At 38.0% G+C, this 23,819-nt stretch overlaps 1 protein-coding gene across 4 annotated transcripts in view; it reads right to left on the bottom strand.

Moving 5' to 3' along the window:
• Window positions 1-1,022: 1,022 nt before the first annotated feature.
• Window positions 1,023-23,819, bottom strand: part of LOC116261361 (uncharacterized) — a 90,034-nt gene continuing 67,237 nt past the window's right edge. Inside the window, exons 1-12 of one of the 4 annotated variants that reach the window (XM_031640086.2) lie at window positions 20,958-21,124; window positions 6,369-6,426; window positions 5,271-5,314; window positions 5,092-5,172; window positions 4,286-4,393; window positions 3,574-3,665; window positions 3,195-3,269; window positions 3,038-3,107; window positions 2,613-2,714; window positions 1,823-1,934; window positions 1,687-1,749; window positions 1,023-1,501 (exon numbers count right to left, since the gene is read on the bottom strand). In XM_031640086.2, coding sequence (XP_031495946.2) covers window positions 1,416-1,501; window positions 1,687-1,749; window positions 1,823-1,934; window positions 2,613-2,714; window positions 3,038-3,107; window positions 3,195-3,269; window positions 3,574-3,665; window positions 4,286-4,393; window positions 5,092-5,172; window positions 5,271-5,314; window positions 6,369-6,426; window positions 20,958-21,065 — 999 coding nt within the window. In that variant the 5' untranslated portion in view covers window positions 21,066-21,124 and the 3' untranslated portion in view covers window positions 1,023-1,415. Of the gene's footprint in view, window positions 1,502-1,686; window positions 1,750-1,822; window positions 1,935-2,612; window positions 2,715-3,037; window positions 3,108-3,194; window positions 3,270-3,573; window positions 3,666-4,285; window positions 4,394-5,091; window positions 5,173-5,270; window positions 5,315-6,368; window positions 6,427-16,103; window positions 16,453-16,638; window positions 16,702-16,780; window positions 16,893-17,652; window positions 17,755-18,084; window positions 18,155-18,237; window positions 18,313-18,622; window positions 18,715-18,978; window positions 19,087-19,781; window positions 19,863-19,956; window positions 20,001-20,899; window positions 21,126-23,819 lie in introns of those variants that run through there. The other 3 variants (XM_050079725.1, XM_050079724.1, XM_031640084.2) reach the window with 3 other exon arrangements.

Raw genomic sequence — 23,819 nt, 5'->3', positions numbered from 1 at the left:
GTCATTGTACAGACAAAAAGACCAGTTCCGTCGGCATTACTGAGCGTAGAAAGCCGTCTGTGTTTGCTTGAGATATGGAACTGCATGGTTCTCTTGGTTGCATAACAGCATGAACATTTAGGACGCTGTTATGTGGAGTTGGAAACTGAAAAACTGCTCTCAATACAAAGAGCGTCTCCTTCTGACCTCATAGGCGGCAACCCAGAACGGTCCCAATCCAAAGTGTTTCTTTCAGTTATTCAAAAAGGTAATGAATGGCGCTTGCAGGCAGAAGAGGTTGCTTGTTCGTGGGACCAATTACCATGATAATTCTCCATGACCTCTGAAACAGTTCATGGAGCGACGTTAAAGGGGCGTTTTAATGGCCTTGAATGTTGATTTTAAAATTTAATTTCTTAAAACAAAATCTACATTAAATTGGAATTGAAATGAAAATTCCAGTTCCAGTTTCTCTTTGTATTTGATAATTCGGAATTTTGGATTTCATAATTGAAAAATGATGTATGTGATACAGCATGAATTAAAACTCTAGAACTGAATTATTTAAACTAACATGACATGCAAAAATTATAAATTTTGGAATCATAATTTCACTTTCTACAGTAGAACCACAATTTCAAAATTTTGATTCAAGAACGAGCTTATATTCTCGAAATTAAATCATTTTTGTTAAAGCAATTCTTATTTCATCAAAAGAAGAACAAAACTCTCAACCTCTCTCTATAGCCCAACCGAAAATCTATGAGCCGAAAAATTTCCACGTGCACTTAGAAGAACTTGATCTATTTTTGGCGTTTTGAGTGTTTGTAAAGCCCATACGTTAAGGGTGTCCTGAGAATTTACCTGGGCAACTAAACGCCCTTAACTAAAAAAAGCTAATGGGCCTCTATATATAGGACTTTTACTCTGACAGACCAGCCACCATCTGAATTTTTTAACTTTTTTTTCTTCTCAAACTAACCATATAGATGAATTGAACCGCTCTGCCTATGTACTAAAAAAAGGCATGAAAATTCACAATGTAAATTAGATTCGTAAGAATATTCCAATAAGCAGTCTTAATTTCTTAGTTCACAACAAACTTTTTGACATCTAATTTTCATGCTTTTGACGTTTTGCATCCATCTCGGAAGTCGGATTTAGCGATATTTCCAACTAAAAGTTTTCTTCTACATATTTGCAATTATGTACCAGGTACAAACTCATGTAGCAAATATCAAACTAGTGACAAGTTCATGTGCATACTCCGAGTGAGAACATGCTGAAACAGCTACAATTACCGTGCCCAACAGCAAATTATGAGAATAAGACAAAGTAGACCGCATTTACACCTCCATTGAACATGAAAAACTATGATCTATTCTTCCTCAGGATAGGATTTACCGACCCACAGGCATCATTTGGTGAATCACGTGTTAGGAGTGTTGTTTCCCATCCAGAAAGGCTCTGAGAGCCAAATTTTTTTCGTGCACGTCATGAAATTCTACTCGCCTTCCGTGGCCTGCAGTATTACAAAAAGTAATTAGCTAAAAGTTCGCTACCAACCTCGAACTCCTGGTTGAGGAAATCCAGGAAAATAGATCCAACTTCACAAACTCTCAAAAAAAATTCAGGGAGAAGTTGAAAATGTTTGGCTTGAACTAATTTCTTTTTGTTATTATACAAGTAAAAAGAAAAACAGGATACCTGGTAAGATCCACCTGAAGTCCAAATCCAGTAGTTTATTTACGCTCCTCAATTGTGTAGCGACTGCCGAAGAACAGAGAGTATATGTAAAAAACATCATATGGGAAAGGCGTCAACAGCATAGCAATTTCCGTACCTGAATCTTGGTTGTACTGCTCGAAGATGCTGAGTTCTGAGCCAGCAGTATGACCAAGGTGATCACCGGTAAACAGAACCTTTAGCGGTTTGTAGAGCAAGCAGACAGAACCCTGGCATTATGTTTCATTGGAGAAAAAAAACTCGGTCAGTGCTTCCTAACGATGTGGTTCTGAAAGCCTCTGAATATGATTTTTTTGAACTTTTAGATGTATAAGATCGAGACAGAAGTTTTATGAGTTAATACATTGTTCAGCAAGAATTTCCGCTGGCAGTTCAATCGCAGAAATTGCTGCCGTCTAAACTGATTCCTTTGCAACATACAAAACGTTTTGAAATGGATATTATCTAAAAAAGCCTAATTTCTACAAAAATTTAGTGCAGGTTTAGCCACATGTAAAAGGAAGAAATTGAAGCCAATGCTGAGATCATTCATATGCATGTCCGTTCATATTTGTGCCTCAGCACAAATAAAAAGTTGATTGAGCATGACCAACACAAATTTAGAACAACGACATATTTGAGCTGAACTCAACTTGCGAGTTTGGGATCCTAGCTTTGTTCATTATGTATGAAGACACTGATTATATTTCCCTGCAACTGTTGCAATTCCAAGCTCATGGTGTCTTGATTCACTTCTCTACTGAGTCAGATTCGGTTACTTTAAAAGGATTTCATTACCCAAAAGGGGAGAAAAAAGAAGACTAGGGAGGGAGGAGAGGCGCCAACAGGAATGAGATTTGATAGTTTAACGGTGTAATTTCAACCAACAAGTTGATGATACTACTTACACAAGAATGCCCTGGAGTGTGTAAAAGATCAAAATCAGGACCAATGCTCCAAGGGCCATCCCCATATAGCTTCATTTCTACATCAGCAGTTGAGAGTTCCATCTGGAAGGGAACACGGTTAAGTCAAACATAGAGCGCAAACCACAAGAGTAAAAACTTGCCCAAAGTAAACAGAACTTGCTCTGCCTAGTTTGGATTGAGACGTCAATAGACAACAATTAGGGGCAAATTCAACTGGACTCCAAACAACCAAAACTGAAAACAGAAATATGCACCCAAATTAAGTTGTTAATGTGCAGAAGAAAGCCACTCTCAGTGGCAAAAATTGTTACTCGTAATTCAGGAAAAAAACATTAGAGACCACTCCCAATCAGTTTCTTGATTCTACAGACGTGAAGAAATAAAAAACGTTTGAAGGTACTTACATCTGATGCATGAAGAATTCTGTCACACTTCAATCGTCTTGACCACTTCTTGTGATCCGCCACATCATCTCTGGTCAGAATGTCAAAAACAGAGTCAGTTGAGTTCTTAGTCTCTGTTTTAAAGTTAGTAGCAGAAAGGACAAGCACATTGCCATACTTGTGAGTAAGGAACATGTATCTTGCTCCACCAAGCTTCTCAATGTTACGTGCTAGTCGCTCTGTGTAACGCGGACTGCAGGATGAACGATCCCAACTTTAGAATCACAATGGAAATGACCAATACAGCGGAAGTTTTTGGTCATTTTTCAGCAAAATTGTTCTGCAGTGAGTCAGTTGCCAACCCAGTCTAGCTTCACAATCCTATATAGAGACAGGCCCTTGTCCATTTCATATACATCTCTGCTATTTTGATCCTTTAGCTAATTCCCAGACTCTCTTCTACATTAGTTGACGCTGGTACCATATGCTGGCTATGGATGAATATTGGAATTAAAATTAATGGTCGAAAATATCATTCTTTCGGTTCCCAACTTTACCTGTCCACAAGGATGTTTCCTGTCGGGTGAACAATCAAATATGAAGTTGCTCCGTAGGTTCTTTCACTATGATACCCACAATGATATACACCCTGTGAAAAATTGAGATGAAATTGCATAGTCACAAATATCGTTTCGAAGTTTTAAATTGTGAGGTTTTTCTCGAGTATAATACAGCGAACTTGAAAAAAACGGGAAAAAATAAATTTTGAGAAATTTTAAAAAACTAAAAGTGGGGAAAAATTTAAATAAGAAACTAATAACACAAACATAAAAAATAAATAGATTTGCAACAAATAAAAAAATGAAAAAAAAAACTGTTTGGCATTAAAAAAGTTGAAAAAAAGTGAAAAAAGAAAAAAAACGCGTTAAAAACGGGTTAAAAACACTTGTTTTCGTTTTTCCACGTTTTTTTTTCAGAAAAATGTTTTCTTTAGTTTTAAACGGCCATTTAATTTATCGCATTTTTCTAGTTTTTTTTAAAGAAACTTGTTTTTTTTATATGGATGAAAGTGACTGGAAGGAAGGATTAAGGACGTCAACCCTCATAAATATTCAGCAAAACACGAGTATAGCTGCATTTTTGTTCATTTTAATTCTTACAAAAGGATGCAGGATACCAGATATCAGGAAATTCATAAGCAACGGTGGCTCAAGAACACCTACATAGTATGTAGCTACAGAATATCAACACACAAAAGTTAAACTTTACCGGAAGATTCTCGTCATTTATTGGCAGAGGGAATGTTTTTTGTACATCAAGTATATCGGATGGAGCATGTTCAGTATGAATTGAACTCGTAGGACAGCTGAGCAGTGCCTGTGACCAAAGAAAGAGGGAAAAACTTAGACCGCATTACTAGTTGGCCATATAAGATTTAATCCAGATCTCATGATATTTCATAATGACACAACTAATTTTACGATCTTTTGTGGTGCCATATATTTAGATAAAAGATCTCACACTTATATTGAAATCTAGAAACCAAAAAGATAATACTCAGAAAGCAGGCCATGTAGATAAGACGTCACTGTTTTTTGGTTTTTGCTAGCCTATCGTTGTTACCACTGTAGGATGTGATTAAGGCAGAGAAAGTCGACACATGAACAATTAGAACAGGAGCAGTTGATTGCATTTGCAATAATTGCAAGTACGAATAATAAAGCAGAAGATGGCCTCATCCGTGAACAAGTATCCTTTAACAATTTAGTGTAAGATTCGAAATCCTGTGTCTGTGGGGCAGCAAATGGTTAGGTTGCAGTTTCGAAAATTTGGTATCTTGGCCATGGCGAGTCCTACCAAACCCAATTTCCGATATACTTAGATCTTCACATCCTTATGTGTTTACATGGTTGCTAATTCCCATAATACAAAAGCAATAACTTCATAAAGCTAAAACACGCCTATGTACAAGTCAGCATCAGCAGGCCGGTCCATATGGAACTCTAAGAAATCCGGTCAACACAACTACTGTCATTTAATCACTGTTATATAGAAATGTGGAGAATAAATAAAACCTGAAGAGCTTTTAGTCTTTCTTCCTCTGAGCTCGGTTGCTCACACACTGCAGATTGCCCATCTATCCGAACAAAAACTTGCTGCAAAACAATTTTAAGAGAAGATGCAAAAGTTCCATCCAGAAGAAACAAGGAAAATTACTGACACGACACGAGCACATTTGTCTATTGTAGATTACCGGAGCCATCCAGCGGCAGACGTCACAATCTATGCACTTGTGGTCTGCAAAATTTCAGAAAAAATAAAACGTTACCAGTTGGATTTAATCTAAGGAACAAATTTGATAGAAGAAGCTGATTCATAGGAAAAGCTTAGATAAACCATTTAAAGAAGGCAAACATGGATAAACTGGAACCATATACCCAAACAATAATTTTGGGTCATGATTCTACCAAAAAAACTTTTCCCTATGTTATATTAAACTTTGAAAACATCATAATTTTATCACAACACTAATATGGAAATTTCTTTCGTGAAACCTTTTACATTTATATTTTTCACGTTACATATATTCAATACACACACACACACACACTACATTTTTGTATCTACCTGGAGTTTTGAGAGATATCTCAAGAAACCAACAATACAATTTTAAACTTCGCAGGTATTTTGTGCATCAAAATACACTCCCCCCAGAACTAAAAGTTACCTATTGAATGATTTTGAGAACAAACTTTGACAGCATAATACAACTCAAACTTTTATAAGGGTGCTTGGTTGCACAGAGTGATCCAGTCACAGGAAAAGATTAGCATAATTAATCCATCTCTAAAGAAAAACTTCGTCAGTAAAGAATGATTAACCAAAGGGGAACAAATAGCTAAGTTTACTCTCAGCTCAAGATGGGCCCCAACCTTTACTATTAACAAAAGTTCTAATCGGAATATCCAGTTTGCAAAAATGTAAATTTAGAAAATTAAGAACTCTTCCAACGCGGATCACAAACTACCTCATTTTGCGTGTGTTCTTAGTCCTTCCTTCAGTTCCAGCTTTTCACCAAAATGCGTCCAAATATTCATTGAACTAAAAAGCGTGTCCAGACATTATCCTACAATTTGTTTTTCTCTCTACAAACACTAGATTTTCCTAGCTTTTGGCACCCCTGAACTAACCAAGTTCGTGAAATTCCAGAAGACTGGATATCAGAAGAAAAGAAAAGCACCACAGGCACAAAGACGGACATACACACACGAGAGCGATCAAGCAAGAGGGATCACCGATGGCATCGCGAAGAAGCTTGTATGCCCCATAAAAAGAGGAGAACTAGCCTTACCGACGTAGAATTCACCGGAAACGTTCTGCGGCCGCCTTTCTCGACGTTCCGTCCTCACCTGGCTGGCAGCCCTCACGACTAATCCTCCGGATCTTTTCGCCGGTACGATAGCCGGAAGCCACGGCTTCCGGCCCACAGCACCGCAGGAAGCCGCTCCCACCTGCATTCTTGGTTCTGATTTCTATCACTACTTTCGCTGCAAATCCCCGTCCGTCAGCACAGAAAAAGAAAACCGTATTTATGAGCGGGAACCGTAGCTTGGCTTAGTGGGAACGTGGAAGAGAGCGGCTAGGACTAAAAGCCCTTGTGTTCCATGGAATAACAAAAGTACCACCCAGTTACTCGTTAAATTCGGGCTCAGCAATGGAACCATATCCGAGTCTGTTAAGGATCTGAAACCAGCTACAAATGAACGTCGGACCTTATGCTCGTTGGACCCGAATTTGGTATTAAAAATCGGGCTTGAATTCAAATCCAAATCCCATTACATTAGGTCCAGTAAGTTGAATTCAGTAAAAGATGCAACTCACTCATATCCAAACCATTTACATAAGGGTCTTGCGAGAATTCGATGATCCAGGTTCTTTCGCTTGCTGTGGATTGGATCCATTTCTCCAAACCATAACTATCGGGAAGAAACATTAGATGGGTTGGAATTGTTAAGCAAATCAACTAATTTTATTTGGGCTGGAGATTTCTAGAACTCCTCCCTAATTCTTGAACTCAGAAACTAACTATTCCTTTTTTCATGGATTTAGTACGATGGGATTTGGACCCAAACCAGATTAATAATTCAATGGCATTATGTACCATTTTGGGGGTATAGACAGCTTCAAATTCAACGAGAAAGGATCTATATCTCGTATCGGATCCAAATCAAGTCGTTGAAAAGCACAAGATGCTATTATGTGAGGATGTTCACTCTCTAAATGGATTTCCAGCTCCAACTACTACAACCATTGTGATTTTATCAAGGTTATCATTGAAAAAAAAAAGAAAAAAAAAAGTGACTTATTTTGGATCATGGATTATTCTGCACCGCATCGAATTCGAATCCGTGGTGAGAACTAGATCTGAATTCCCTCGATCCAGATAAGAGGACAACCTCGCAATTTCGAACGTACATGTGTCAATTTGGTCGTGGTAAGGGCATGCGAGTGTGGGCCCACGAATAGGAGGTTGAGACTTGAGACTTGAGACACAAGGCACTTCCCCTGACGCGCTGCGTACTTCCCACCACAAATATCAGCGCCGAGCGGCCCTTAATCTTCGCCTATTTTCCTAACACTTTTCGTGTTGGACAAGTCAAATAATTTTCTCTTCTTCCATGTTTATAAATGTTTTTCAGCCTTAATACTCAATCTTAAAAATCCAAGGAAAAAATAAATAAATAGTTTTGTTTGTAAGGATGTTAGCAAATTGGATTCAAATAGGACATATTCTTATATATTTTTTTTCAATATTCATGTATTTCGATTGGTATACAAACAAAGAAAAGTTATATCTTAATCTCAAATTGGATTTCACAATCACAACCGGATCCTAATATGATTTTTGCATGTATATCCAAATCCAAATTTGAATATTGAACCAAAATATAAATTATAAAGGCATTGGATTTACAACAGTTTATATAAAATTAAATCCGATTTGAATATGAATCCAAATCCAATTCGATGTTTACATGCGTTTGGATCTAAATCTAAATCCATTTATATGTCATTTCTTAAATATAAATTCGAGCTGATTTCTTATAGGAAATTAACTTTTCCTGCACATCCAATCTTTTCACAATGGTTCTAACAGATATTGGATATAAATAAGACATGATGACATCCTGACCGATTTATAATTTAGCGGCATTGCATATATGGCTATTTGTATACGTGGAACGGTATCATAGCATGGTATTGATTTCTTCAAATCAAAGTTCATAAATTACAAAAAATGATTAGAATTAGACAGCTAAATGTGGAAACGTGAGAAAATTGATAACGTTTGTGCATGTCATGAACAAATCAGCTCAAATTTTGATCGATATTATCAATTTTGAACTTGTACTGCTTTGCGAGTTGAGTAGAGTGTAAACAAGTCGAGTTCCTAAAACTCGAACTCAACTCGTTTATAATCGGGTCAAATATGAGCCAAGTTTTAGTTTTTTTTGAGAGAGTTCAAGTCAAGACTCGGCTCATTGTGCAGCCATAATAAACAATGCATAGGATTTGGATCTACGTCCAAATGTACCCGATCCATTCATGCCCATCATTCTATTTCTCCCTCGTGTCTCTTTGGGCGCCAAAACAAGAAATAAGTGGTCCGATGTAATTTTGTGTTGAACAAAGGGTAGGGCCGTGGAAAGAGGAATGGCATTTCCGTAATCTCCTTCAAGAAAATGGTTGTTTAGTAAATTCAGTCCTATAAGATGCCGAAGCGCGCCAAATGAAACACTCGAAACGCGGAAAAGGAAAACGGAGGGACGGCGGGTGGAGGAGACGAGTGCAAGGACTTGCAGTCTTGCAGAGCAGAAGAAGAAGAGAATTTCTCGAAAAATTCAGGTAACTTTCTGGATGAACTGAGTTCTTCGTTTTATTGTTCGTCGCAATTTTTCCTATAATTCACTCTATCCTGTCATATCGATGCTGAAAATTGCATGAAGAATGCACTTTGTTTGACACGATAATTAGGCTGTTGTTCGTGAAGACAACTCATACGGAACGGAAGATTTTTAGGAGCATCACTTCTTCTTTGTGCTTCTTGGCCATTTCTTGTTCTTGACATTCTTAATGTTTTAAAGTCTGTACAAAGATCATGACAGTTGACGCAGGAGAGATGTTCTAGTGCGTCAGAAATCTAGATCCCGAGAAGTTTCAAAAAAAAAAAAAAAGTTGCTCCTGTAGCAAATAACGTTTCCTTTATTGATGATCTTCATTCGTATTTCTTTTCTTTTTTTTTGCTTTATATGTCGCACAGCAAATATTCGTAGTTCTTTGTTCCTTCCTTTTCCTATTCACGTTTGATCCAAAGTCGGATTACAGATGCTTCATGCATTTTCTTCTTTCAATTCCGTGAATTTTCTTGTTTCTCTCCTCATATTTTGTACTTATTCTCCTTCAATTTGAATGAAAATTTACGCCGACAGGCACAAGCTTCTAATTAAACTGATTTAGTAATAAATAAAATAATGTTGTTTGACTAATAACGATAAAATGTCAAATAGAACTTTAATTTTCTTCCGATTTATGAACAAAACTAAAATAACATATAAATTATATGGTTTTCTAAAGTCCATAACAAATCTAATTTGTACTTCAACAAACGTAACATAAATGTACATGTTTATCTTTCGCATTCCTATTAATTACTTTTGAGTTGTTTTTTTTCATTTTTGAAGAGCCAATTGAAAGTCAAAAAATAATGTAAGGGGCTCTCGCATAACAGCAGATGAGCAGTGAAATAAACTCAACAAAATAGTAATCACTGCACGTTATTTTAGATAGAAAATTCACCAGTAAATGTGCATAATGTGACGCCGAAACTGGTTTGAGCATTATCCGAAAATTGGCTGAAATGCGAGAAACTTCCTTGCAATCTGTTCCTTTTCTTTTAAAACCATTTTCTTCATTTCTCTTTTGCGTATTGTGATTTCCGACGTCACTTGTCTTCGTGAATTCATTCATACATGTAAGCAGCATTTCCTTCCAAATTCCAGTAATTTCGGATTCAGCAATGCAACCCAAAATCTAATCCGCTTGTAGCAAAGCTAACTTTTAGCATCATGAAACTAGTCATGTTTGTCTATTCATTTGGACTAGGAAGCCTGCGATCGAGAACAAAGATGAAGCAGGCGACGACGACTTCTATCGTGACGATCCTTTGCTTCTTCCTGTTTACCTGTGCCTATTCAGAGAATCATACAGTGGGAGGGGCAGCAGGCTGGGATCTCACGGCGGACATCAGCGGCTGGGCTTTGCGGAGGACCTTCTACACCGGCGACAATTTGAGTGAGTTCAAAATCTTTGTGGGGGATTTTTTTCTTTGCTTCGTGGAGTAGTTCTAGCCTTCTAGGCTTCGGGACCCGAAATTCGCAGGAACGGTTTCGATGTGACACTATTGAGAGTCAAGAGTTCCAAGTCGAGAAACCGTCGCATCGCCGCCAGGGGAACAGGTGTCTCACATAGGTCCGGAAACCCTCGTTTGTGGAATGGTGCGTAAGACCATACCCTAATTCAGATAGAACTTAAATTGGTAATTACTGCACACCAAACTTGGTTTGGTTAGGATTAAAAAAAAAGAAAAAAATCAATCCATCCAAAAGCGTAAATCCATCAGCCAAAAAAAAAAAAAACCTTGCAAGTAAAGGGTCCAATAATTCTTCGACTAGAATCGGGCTAAAATTTATAAGTCCACTAAAATGTATCAAACTGATGCAATTTACATTCATTATTTGAACATCTGCCTATACCTAAACATATACAATCACATATCCACCATATGATCGGTTTTGATAGAAACATAGGAAGAATGAAGATTTTACTCTAGAAATGAAGGTACAGCTTTCAGAGGGATGTTTGATGGCAAATTAAGTCATTCAGGGTGCTTCTGACCCTGGACGGTTCTCCTTGGTAGAGGAACCGGACCTTATACGTTCGACCTTTTTTTGTTCTCCCAGCACCCTCATATTTTAAAACAGGGAGGGAAGTTCTATGGAAAAGTTATCCACGTTTGATGGCATGGTGCAGAGTTTGTGAAGAATGCCTCCCCATAAAACACACTCTAAGAAAGTGAGATCAAATGAAGTAATAAGCTATATTAATATCGCCCATTCCCTTTGTCTTCAGGCAATTCACGAGTTGGCGTCCAGGGCCTCGCAAATTAGTTGGAAGATTCTCCGGATTAATTTTTTTCCTTGGAAAAGAAAATGAAAATCACTTTTCAAAAGTGAGACTTGGTGATTAGTTTAACCTGCCAGTCTCGTTCTTAAACCCGGTAAATTTTTGAACTTGTAAAGACCATTTCACCTTGGCAAGTGTCAGCGAGCCTCCACTCATTTTATTCAAGCACATTATGAGCCCCAGGCCTCCCCCGTTTTGTTCTTTGTTGAAGATGTTCAAACTTTTCTGGAGTCGTCTCTTTTGCCACCACCCACCTGTATGAGCTTGGTTTGGTGTTCGGCACTTCTATTGACTGACTTGACCATTTCTTGCTCCCGAAACCTGCCCGCCGCGCTGCAGTCTTCTCGTACGCGCCCATCCACGACGTCCGTGAGGTGACACAGACTAACTTCGAGCTGTGCCGTGCCTCCAACCCGCTCAACTACTTCTCCGGCGGGCTGACGGTGATCTCGCTCGACTCCCCAGGCACACGCCACTTCATCTGTGGCACGCTCGGCCACTGTGTGCTCGGCTTGAGTCTCAGCGTCCACGTTCTACCTAACGGCACCACCGCGGTCCCCACCCCCGCTCCCAGTCCCACCGACGACAACGGAGACGGCGACAGCGGCAACGGCGCCCGAACGGCTTCCCCCTCCGCTTCACCGTTGCCAAGTGGTGCCATGCACAGGCCTCAGCCTCCTCGGCCTTCGAACCATAAGGCACCGCCTCCACCGCAGAGTCGCTCGGCACAGTCCCCTGGCTTCCGCTGCGCCGAGGGCCACTTTTGTCCACCGGTCGTTTTTCCACCCCCAGCCTCCACCGCGCCATCTGCACACTCATCCAGCGGGACCACCATGGCCCACCTCAATCTCCTCTCGATGGCCTTCTCTATCTGGCTCTGGCTGCTGGTGACGGGTCTGAGCGAAGACAGGGGATCATTCTGAAACAGTTAGAATTGTCACGAAATACTAAACGCCAAATTGCGTTACAGACGTTCTCCAAACACAAACAGTAAATAAAATTTCTTTCTTTCGTCTTTATGCTGATATTTCTTTTCATGGAGTCGCTGCAAGAAATGAGCGTAACCGAGCCAAGGGTCGTCTTCAGTCGGGGTCATGAGCACAGTCAGACGTGAGTTATGCCATGACCGGGCCAGACATAAAGCGGCTGAGGACAACCCAGGACCCTAGAGTCCAGCCGAATCAACCGAGGGTCACTCATCCCGTGAGGTAAAGTTCTTTCTGGATCTGTTTATTTATCAGAACTTTCAACTTCTGCATGGTACACACGATATTCGGTATCAAAAGGCAAAAAGTTTTTCAACTTTCTGGTTCAATTAAAAAATTATGCCTTCAATAAAATATTCATTCTCTTTTTGGATGAGGTCATATAGCTTCTTTACACTAAAAATGCCCCATCCTCGTGCCAAGCTGAATATTACCGACCAAAAAAGGAACCTTTGTCTAGCATAGTATCTAGCTAGAAAATGTCGACCGACTGATGACGAACACTCTAAATAAACACAGAAAAATTAAACTTTGCCGGAAGATTTTCCTCATTTATTGGAAGAGGGAATGTTTTTTTGTACATATCAGACCAGACACAACATGTTCAGTATGAATTGAATTTGTAGAACAGCTAACCAGTGCCTGTGAGCAAAGAAAGAGGAAATAACTTAGACTGCATTACTAGTGGCTTGCATGTAAGAGTTAATCCAGATATCTCATAATGACAAACTAAGTTTGCGATCTTTTGTAGCGCCATATATTTAGATCAAACGGCTTACATTTATACTGAAATCTAGGAACCAAAAAGTTAATACTCCGAAAGCAGGTAATGTAGATAAGACATGGCTGTTTTTGGCTTTTTGTTAGCATAACCTTGATACCACTGTCGCATGTGATTAAGGCAGAGAAAGTCCATACACGAAATTAGAACAGGAGCAGTTAATTGCATTTGCAATACTCGCTTGACCAAATATGAAGCAGAAGATGACCTCATCTGTGAACAGGTACAGTTTAATAATTTAGTGTAATATTTCAAATCCTGTCCCAGCGTGGCTGTAAGAGGTTGTTATAAAAATTTGGTTCTTTTGGCCATGATGAGTCCTACCAAATCCATTTTCCAATATACTTAGATCTTAGAACATCTGAATCCAACCATTCTCATCCCTGTGTTTGCATGATTGCTAATTCTCATAATTGTCATGATTCAAAAATTACATACTATGTCCACACCGAACTTATGTCACCAACTCAAGTGCTCCTTAGCGAAAAAATCCTGGCTCCGCCACTCAAGAAGTCTAATTCACCTGGCGTCAAACCACAAAGAGCAAGCCGAAGAGTGTTCTTTGCTTCAGTTGGATAGTCTTCCGAGTTTCTATGGAGTCAAGAATCTTTGTTTGAGCGATGCATGGGCAGAACTTAGGGTAGATCGCAAATGGTTTTCCAACTCTTAAAGACGCAAACTTTTTCGTCCATGCACTTTGATCAAAAGTTTTCGTTGTTTTTGGGTTTTTTTTTTTTCTATTTTTCTAATGTTTGGGGAGAGTACCGGCACTATATCATTTTTGTTGGGCTTTCCCTTTCTTTTCGTTTGTTTGTGAAAGTGGAGGAGCAGACGTTTCTTGTGGGTCCTCGTTGTATCTTTGTGAAGTTGGGTGACAAGTATTGCAGTCTGTGGTGGAAGTTGAGAGCCATGAGAGTTGAGATTTTGGAATCTTTCAAGAGATTTCAGGTTTTGAGTTCATTCATTCACGTTTTAGTCTATGCTTGTTTCAGTTTTTGCTAATATGACGTTGGTCGAGCTTAAACAAATCGAGCTCAAGCTCCCACTCAGTTTGTCTAGTTGAATTCGAGCAGACTTTATAAAACTGGTCGAGCTTGAGCCAAGCAATATGTGAGTGGAATATATGTCGTTTACTTTTTGTGATTTTTATGTTTGTTTTTGCAAAAAAAAAAAAAAATCAATGTGAACTGAGGATATTTTAGTTATTAATCATGCTAACGCATGAAATTTCGTGCACTAATATGACTCATATAGCCAGGTTCATGCGTTCATGAGCCTGCTCCATGGATGACTCAGCCAACCCATGGCTACAGTTGACTACCTCTGGCCTTGTTCCCTCCTGAGGAGTGGCCAATGCTCGACGATATGCTCAGTGAGTTGTATGGTTTATATATATAGACTCAGAGGCACAGCCATGAATTTTTCTTGAGGGTCCTGAATTATAGTTTCAAAATTTTGATAAAGAAATGTAGGGTAAATGAAACCACTCTATTGAGTAAATTGCGGAACACATAGTTAGGTTTTAAAGTGAAAATATTGTGTTATTGGATCATATGTTGTAGAAATGTTTTTTTTTTCAAAAACAAAAAAAAAACAATGTTCTTCTCAATAAAAAATGTAGGGTTAGTATTTGCAATTTATCTAAATGTAATCTACATGATTCTTTGAAAAAGAATGGGATTTTGAATCGATGGATTGCAGAGTATATCAAAGTTATTTATAACTGATTCAAAGAATCAATCATTTTAAATACAAATGATTTTTTTTTTCAGTAAGATTGTTAACCGAGATGAGAGATCCGAGTCTGAAATAAAATTTGTATTTTCAAAGGCTAAGCCAGATATAAAGTTATAAATGGGCTCTACGTAAAGAATCAAGACCTAATCAAGATTCAAATAAAATTCGGCAGAAAATATTGCTCTGAGCCTTCTTCGAGTTAATCTATGAAAATTTATTGATCACTTCATGCTCTAGGCATTTTTTATATTTTAAATTAATCAATTATATTTTTTTATTTCTATTGATGTTCAGGAAACAGTCCACAACACAATTAATAGTTGGTTAGGTTATTTTGGTTGGAGGCTTCAGATTCTTGACATTATTAGCTGGTTTTCTCAAGATTTCATTTGTGGAGCTTCTGCTCTGACTTTTGATCGCACTTTGGACGTATTTGGATAAGATTTTCTCAGCTGAAATCTACTTTTCGTTTTTGCATTTGTCGACTGTGCAAGTCTAATTAGGTAATTTGAGTTTTTGATATTTCTGAGTTGTTGACATTTTATTTTTTTGTTTCATGGTCGATTTGGCTCATGACCACATAAATTAAAGACTCGTTCACATTATATTTTTGTAATGTGTTACAACGTCTTAATTATGCAGTCCGGTGTTGGCCAGCAAAAAAACGAAGAGGTGTATTTTCGCTTTAGGTCCTATCATTTATAGACTACCTATCTTGGCTTGATGGACTGTTGCCATCCGGCTAGAATTGCATTGCCTTTATGATCGACGCATCATCTGCATCGACCTCATCCATGAGGATGCCATTGGACGTATTGGGAGATAACTACTTACATCGGATATAATAATTCTAAATACATCATCCACATCTCTGTCCGCTCTTCTGGTGATGATATTAGCATGTGACTTACAATTTTTTTCCCTCGATTTAGGCAACAATTGAAGACTTAGACGCTGTAAAATATAGTTTGACCAAAGTTAGTCTCTCGCTGGAACAAGCGTGTTGTGGAAAACGCTATTGTACAGGCGCAAAAAGACAAGTTTAGTTCTGTTGGCATTACTAAGCTTCGAAAACCTATCTATGTTTGCGTGAGATACGGAACAACATGATTGTCTTGGTTGCATAACCGTATGAACACTTGCTGGTCAATTATATAGAGTTGGAAACTAAAAGATCTGGTCTCAACATAAAGAACCATGAAAATTAAAGATGTAGTTTAAATACGTAAGAATTTCAACTAAGCAGCCTTAACTATCTTGGTTCGCAAAAACCCTTTAGGCATCTAATTTTCATGCTTTTGACATTTTGCATCCATCTAAGCAAGTAGATGTAGCGATATTTCCAACTAAAAAAATTTCTTCTACATATTTGCACTTATGTACACGGTACGCAATCATGTAGCAAATATTAAAGTAGTGACAACTTCGTGTGCATACCTCGTGAGAATATGCTAAAACAGCTACAACTTCGGTGCTTAACGGCCAATTTTGAGAAGACAAATTACACCGTATGTACACCTCCATGAACCTGAAAAAGATATGATCTATTCTTCCTCAGGATGGGATTTACACGACCCACATGCACCATTGGTGAGTCACGTGCTAGGAGTGTTGCTTCCCATCCAGAAAGGCTCTAAGAACCAAATTTTTTTCGTGCACGTCTTGAAATTCTGTTCGCCTTCCGTGGCCTGCACTACGACAAAAAGTTCTTAGCAAAAAGCTGGCTACCAACCTCGAACTCCTGGTGGAAGAGTCCTAGGAAAATAAATCCAACTTCGCAAACTCTCAAAACAATTCCAGCGAAAAATTGAAAATGTTTGGCTCGCACAAATTTCATTTTTGATGCTATACAAGTAAAAAGAAAAAAAAGCTACCTGGTAAGATCCACCTGAAGTCCAAATCCAGTAGTTTACTTACGCTCCTCAATTGTGTAGCAACTGCCAAAGCATAGAGATTATATATTAAAAAAAAAAAAGGCATATGGGAAAGGAGTCAACAGTATAGCAACTTCCGTACCTGAATCTTTGTTGTACTGCTCAAAGATGCTGAGTTCTGATTCAGCCGTGCGAGCAAGGTGATCACCAGTAAACAAAACCTTTAGTGGTTTGTAGAACAAGCAGACAGAGCCCTGGCATTATGTTTTATGGGAAAAAAAAAACTCGGTCACTGCTTCCTAATGATGTGGTTCAAAGGAATGAATATGATTTTCTGAACTTCTAGATATCTGAGATCGAGACAGAAGTTTTATGGGTTCATACACTGTTCAGTAAGATTTTTTAGGCAGTTCATTTGCAGAAATTGCCGCCACCCAAATTGATTTCTTTACAACATACAAAACCTTTCAAAATGGATATTATCTAGCAAAGCCTAATATGTTATACAAAAATTGAGTGCAACCACACAATATTTTATGGTTCAGCAGGTTTTTATGCATGCAAAAGGAAGATACTGATGCCAATTCTGAAATCGTTCATATGCATGTCCATTCATATTTATGCCTTAGCACAAACAAAGTAGCACTAGCATTTCACTGAAGTTCCATGCGGTCAGTGTTTACTGTTAAACAGCAAAGGTGATTGAGCATGACCAACACAAATTTAGAACTTCGACATATTTGAGCTGAACTCAACTTGCGAGTTTGAGATACTAGGTTTGTCCATTATGCATGAAGACAACGATCATATTCCCCAGCACCTGTTGTAATCCCTAGCTCATCTTGTTTTGAGTCACTACTCCACTAACTCAGATTCGGTTATTTTTTTTAAAAAAAAAATCTTTACCCAAAGAGAGCAAGAAAAAGGGAGGTTAGGGGCAGGGAAGAGAGGCGCAAACAAGACCTGATAGTTTAACAATGTAATTTCAACCAACAAATTGATGATACTACTTACACAAGAATGCCCAGGAGTGTGTACGAGGTCAAAATCAGGACCAATGCTCCAAGGGCCATCCCCATATAGCTGCATTTCTACATCAGCAGTTGAGACTTCTATCTGGAAGGGAACATGGTCAAGTCAAAGTCAAACATAGAGTGCAAAATGACAGAAGTAAAGCAAAGTAAACAGAACCGCTCTGCCTAGTTTGGATTGAAATGTCAACAGGCAACAATTAGGGGAAAATTCAATTGGACAGCAATCAACCAAAACTGAAGGTGGAAATATGCACCCAAATTAAGTTGTTAATGGGCAGAAGAATGTCACTCTCAGTGGCAAAATTGGTGCTCATACACCAACTAATTCAGGATAAAGGCATTAGAGACCACCCTCGAACAGTTCCTTGATTCTACATATATGAAGAAATTAAAAATGTTGGAAGGCACTTACGTCAGATGCATGCAGAATTCTGTCGCACTTCAACCGTCTTGACCACTTGTTGTGATCCGCCACATCATCTCTGGTTTTCAAAGTCAGTCAGTTCAGATCTTAATCTTTGTTTTAAAGTAGTCAGCAGCAGAAAGGACAAGAACATTGCCATACTTGTGACTAAGGAACATGTATCTTGCTCCACCAAGCTTCTCAATGTTATATGCTAGTCGCTCTGTGTAACGCGGACTGCAGGATGAACCACATCAACTTTAGAATCACACTGGAAATGACCAATACACCGAAGGTTTTTGGTCATTTTTCAGCAAAATTGTTATGCAGTGAGTCAGTTGCCAACCCAGTCTAGCTTCATAAATCCTATAAAGACAGGCCTTCTGGCCGATTTCATATACAACTGCTATCTTGATCCTTCAGCTAATTCCCAGACTCTCTAGTCTCTTCTACATTAGTTTTCAGTGGTACCATATGCTGGCTATGGATGAATATTGACATTCAAATTAATGGTTGAAAATATCATCCTTTTGGTTCCTAACTTTACCTGTCAACAAGGATGTTCCCTTTTGGGTGAACAATCAAATATGAAGTTGCTCCATAGGATCTTTCACTATGATAACCACAATCATATACGCCCTGTGAAAAATTGATAGATAAATGAAAATGACTGGAAGGAAGAATTAAGGAATTCAATCCTCATAAATATTTTATAGCAAAACATGGGTATAGTTGCAATTTTTTTCCTTTTAGTTCTCACAAAAGAATGCAGGATACCAGATATCAGAAAATCCATAGAGCAACCGATGCTGAAGAAAACATACATAGTATATAGCTAGAAATATAGACTAACAGATTGACGACATGAACTCTAAATATTAACACATAAAAGTTAAACTTTACCGGAAGATTCTCCTCATTTATTGGAAGAGGGAATGTTTTTTGTGCCTCAATTATATCAGACGGAGCATGTTCAGTATGAATTGAATTCGTAGGACAGCTAAGCAGTGCCTGTGAGCAAAGAAAGAGGGAAACTTAGACCACATTACTACTATGTGAGATTTAATCCAGAGCTCGTAATATTTCATAATGACAGAACTAATTTTACAATCTTTTGTGGTGCCATGTAAAACTCACACTTATACTGAAATCTAGAAACCAAAAAGATAATACTCAGAGAGCAAGCAATGTAGATAAGACATGACTGTTTTCGGTTTTTGTCAGCCTAACCTTGATACCACTGTATCATGAGATTAAGGCAGAGAAAGTCCACACATGAAATTAGAACAGGAGCAGTTGATTTCAATCGCAATACTTGGAAGGACAAATATAAAGCAGAAGATGACCTCATCTGTGAACAGGTATCCTTTAATAATTCAGTGTTAAATTTCAAATCCTGTGTCTGTGAGGCAGCAAATGGTTAGATTGTAGGTTTGAAAATTTGGGTTTTTTGGCCATCATGAGTCCTGCCACATCCAATTTCCCATATACTTAGATCATTTAAATCCAAATCCTTCACATTCCTATGTGTTGACATGGTTGCTAATTCTCATAATACAAAAGCAATAACTTCATAAAGCTAAAACATATCTACGTACATGCCAGCATCAGCAGGCCTGTCCATATGGAACTGTAAGAAATCCAGTCAACACACCTATTGTTATTTAACCACTGATTTATATAGAACTTTGGGGAATAAATAAAACCTGAAGAGCATTTAGTCTTTCTTCCTCTGAGCTCGGTTGTTTATACACTGCAGATTGCCCATCTATCTGAACAAAAACTTGCTGCAAAACAATTTTAAGATAAGATGAAAAAGTTCCATCCAGAAGAAACGAAGACAAATTACTGATATGAGCACATTTGTCTATTGTAGATTACCGGAGCCATCCATCGGCAGGTGTCACAATCTATGCACTTGTGGTCTGCAAAATTTCAGAAAAAAATAAACGTAACCAGTTGGACTCAATCTAAGAAACAAAGTTGATAGAAGAAGCTGATTCATAGGAAAAAATCGATAAACCATTTAATCAAGGTAAACATAGATAAGATGGAAGCATAGCCCCAAACAATATTTTGGGACATGATTCTACCCGAAAAGGCTTTTCTCTATCTTGTATTAAACTTTGAAAACGTCATAATTTTATCACAACACTAGTTCGGTAACTTTTTTCATATATATATATATATATATATATATATATATATTACCTATTGAATGATTTTGAGGATTTATTATTAACAAAAATTCTAATTGAAATATCCAGTTTGCAAGATGCAAATTTAGAAAACTAAGAATTGTTCCAGCGCGGATGACGGACTACCTGGTTGCAGGTGTACTCTTTGTTCAAACCATGCTTTTCAGAAACCACAGTAGACCAAACGATTCTTGAACTGCGTGTTTCCCAGGCGACGAAATCATTTATCTTCAATAAGTTTGGACCCAAAGTCAACACGGGACAAATCCAGAGCCCTTGTTGTCGGCAACCAGAAAACCCGGAATTTCAGAAATAACTCGTAATACACTACATGCATCCTTCCTTCAGCTCCATATTTTCACCAATCAATGTGTCCAAATATTCATTGAACTAACAAACTTATCCGGATATTATCCAAAACTTGTTTTTGCCACCTACAGCATAAGATTTTCCAACTTTTGGCAGCCCTGGGTGAAATTCAATAAGATTCTGGATTTTCCGCAGAAAAGAAAAAGCACCACGCACAAACATGTACAAACACACACGAGAGCGATCAAGCAAGAGAGATCACCGATGTCATCGCGAAGTAGCTTCTATAGACCTTAAAAGAGGAAAACTAGCCTTACCGACGTAGAATTCACCGGCAACATTCTGCGGCCGCCTCTCTCGACGTTCCGACCTTACCTGGCTGGCAGCCCTCACGACTAGTTCCCGGGATCTTTTCGCCGGTACGATAGCCGAAAGCCACGGCTTCCGGGCCACAGCACCGCAGGACGCCGCTCCCACCTCCATTCTTAGTTCTGCTCTGATCACCACTCCCGCTAGAAATCCCCGCCGTAAAAAGAAAACCGTATTTATGAGCGGGAAGAGTAGCTTGGCCTAGTGGGAGCGTGGGAAGAATGAGGCCAGGACTAAAACGCCTTGCGTTCCAACGGAATAACGAAAGCGCCACCGGGGTACCACAAAGCCCGAACATAAATATGATCCGATTTTGCAATCCATTTCGACCGACTTAATAAAGAAATTCAGATCCAGTTACTCGTCAAATTCGGGTTCATTAATCAAACCATATCCTAGTCTGATGTTCTACTAGAACCTGATAAGGATCTGAAACCAGTTACATATAAACGTCAGACCTTATGCTTGGTTTAACCCGAAATTGGCATTAAAAATCGGGCTTATAATTCAAGTCTGAATTCAGATCCAAATCCAATCACAAAAGGTCCGCCAAATTGGATTCACTAAAAGATGAAACTGACTCAAATTCAACCATTTACGTCGCCACCTATAAGGTATTGCAAAATTCGAAGATCCACCTTCTTTTGTTCTTTGTGGATTGGAATTGTTAAGAAAATCAAATGGTTTTATTTGGACTGGAGTTTTCTAGATCTCCTTCTAATTCTTGGCCTCGGAAACTAATGTATTCCTTTTCCATGGATTTAGTACAACGAGATTTGGACCCAAATCGTTATTTTGGAAGGATAGTCGCACTCAAAATGGATTTCCAACTACAGCTACTCCAAAAGTTATCGTTAAAAAGTAAAAGGAAAACAAAAAACTCATTTGGATCATGGATTTATCCAGCGTCGTCTCGAGAACTGAAAGCAAGAAGAAAAAATTCGGATCCGTCTTGAGAACCATATCTTCATGAGAAAAGGGTAACCTCGTAATTTAGAGAGTATACGTGTCCAATTGGCTGTGTCTTTTGGATAAGGACATCCGAGTGTGGGCCCATTAATACGTGACATGCTTATCGCTGTAAATGTAAGCTAACATATAACCTACTTAGTCGTTTTCTTATTAGTGTTTTTTTTTTTTTTACTTGTATTAAAATAAAAAACAGAGATCACAGACGTAAATGGATCGGATTACTAGCGAAGTGACAAATTTGTAAAGCGCACTGGTAGTTTAAGTTCTAAATTTTAAGGAATACATAGATATATACGAATATTAGAAGAAAATTATGAAGATACCAATGAATAAATCATGCAGATTTTATAGACTGGTGCCAGCAATTGCTCAAAATAACTCACATCTACCTGCATCTGATTAGATATATTTAATTAAACACCCTTTAACAATGTAATATGGTGTCGATATCTTATGTAAGTATGATCTATATGGTATCTATACCAAGGATCAACCTTCAAATTGGAAGAATCCGAAAATGGATCGACGTTCTTTCTGGTGATCCAAAAGACCAATCGCTTTAAATGTGAATTTCTTGGATATGACTACATCATGGTGAACCCACATCCAAGTTCGAACTGAAATATGAATCTTCAAGAGGAGAAAACGACACGCTAAAGAGTCTGATGGGTCTCGAGTTCATGAGTCAACTCGTTTAAATAATCAAGTTAAGTTCGAACTCAACACGTAATTACCGATTCGAGGTCAAACCTTAATCGAGTTTGTCGAACTTTAATCAAATCGATATATTAAACAAGTTTACGAGTTTGTCGAGCCTTATTCGAGTCGAACTTGAGCTCAACACATAACAATGAATATCAATTCTATTCAAACTAGTTTGTCGAGCTTTAATCGAGTTGAGCTCGAGCTCAACACGTAACGATGAATATCAATTCTATTTAAATGAGTTTGTCGAACCTTAATTGAGTCGAGCTCGAGCTCAACATGTAACTGTCCAGTCAAGCTCGAGTTGCTTTTGCCGAGCTATTCTCAAGGTTTCATTAGTTAACGCGATAAATCTTACACGGGACGGTAGATTTGTAGGAGCATCACATCTTCTTTGTGCTTCTTGGTCATTTCTTGTTCTTGACATTATATCTCCTTTTCAGATTTTTACCCGTGAAGTTTCTTGATTCTCTCCTCAGTTTGTACTTATTTTTCTTCAATTTACGGGAATATTTGCGCCGAGAGGCACAAGTAGCTCCTAGTTAAAATGACTTAGTAATAGATAAAATAAATGTTGTTTGGCATGTAGTATCATATAAAAGTATAGCTGCAAATCTTACGTTCTTATGAAATTGAATACAGTTTTGAAGATTTATTAGTATTTGTTTTTGTAGTTTTGATATGTTCTTATATTTTTTGCATTTTAATATTTTGAAACCTGTACTTATTAGCGCGTTTTCAAAAAGACCTTCAATAAATATTTTAGTGTCCTGGACTTGTTCTGTCAGTATTTTTGTTAAGAGAAAATCTGAAAACATTTTCTTATTGTTTAACCTCAATGCGACGCTATGTAATTTTAACAACAATAAAATGAGAAATAGAACTTTTTTTCTTCCAATTTATAAACAAAGCCAAAATAACACATAAATTATATAGTTTTCTAAAGTCCATAAATACATTTAGTTTGTACTTCGGCAAAGGTAAAACATATATGTATTTGCATATTTAATTATTTATCTTTCACATTGCTATAAGTTACATTTGAGTTAACTTTTTCATATTTGAAAAGCCAATTGAGAGTTGAAAAATAATTTAAGGGGCACTCGAATAACGGCAGATGGGCAGTCAAGTAAACTCAACAAGATTTTAATCATTAACAGAAAATTCAAGCACGATGCGAATCCGATTCTG

This window comes from Nymphaea colorata, chromosome 9 (assembly GCF_008831285.2).
Source record: "Nymphaea colorata isolate Beijing-Zhang1983 chromosome 9, ASM883128v2, whole genome shotgun sequence".
In the NCBI taxonomy this organism is placed as follows: domain Eukaryota; kingdom Viridiplantae; phylum Streptophyta; class Magnoliopsida; order Nymphaeales; family Nymphaeaceae; genus Nymphaea; species Nymphaea colorata.
This window is presented reverse-complemented; position numbering and strand designations above follow the sequence as displayed.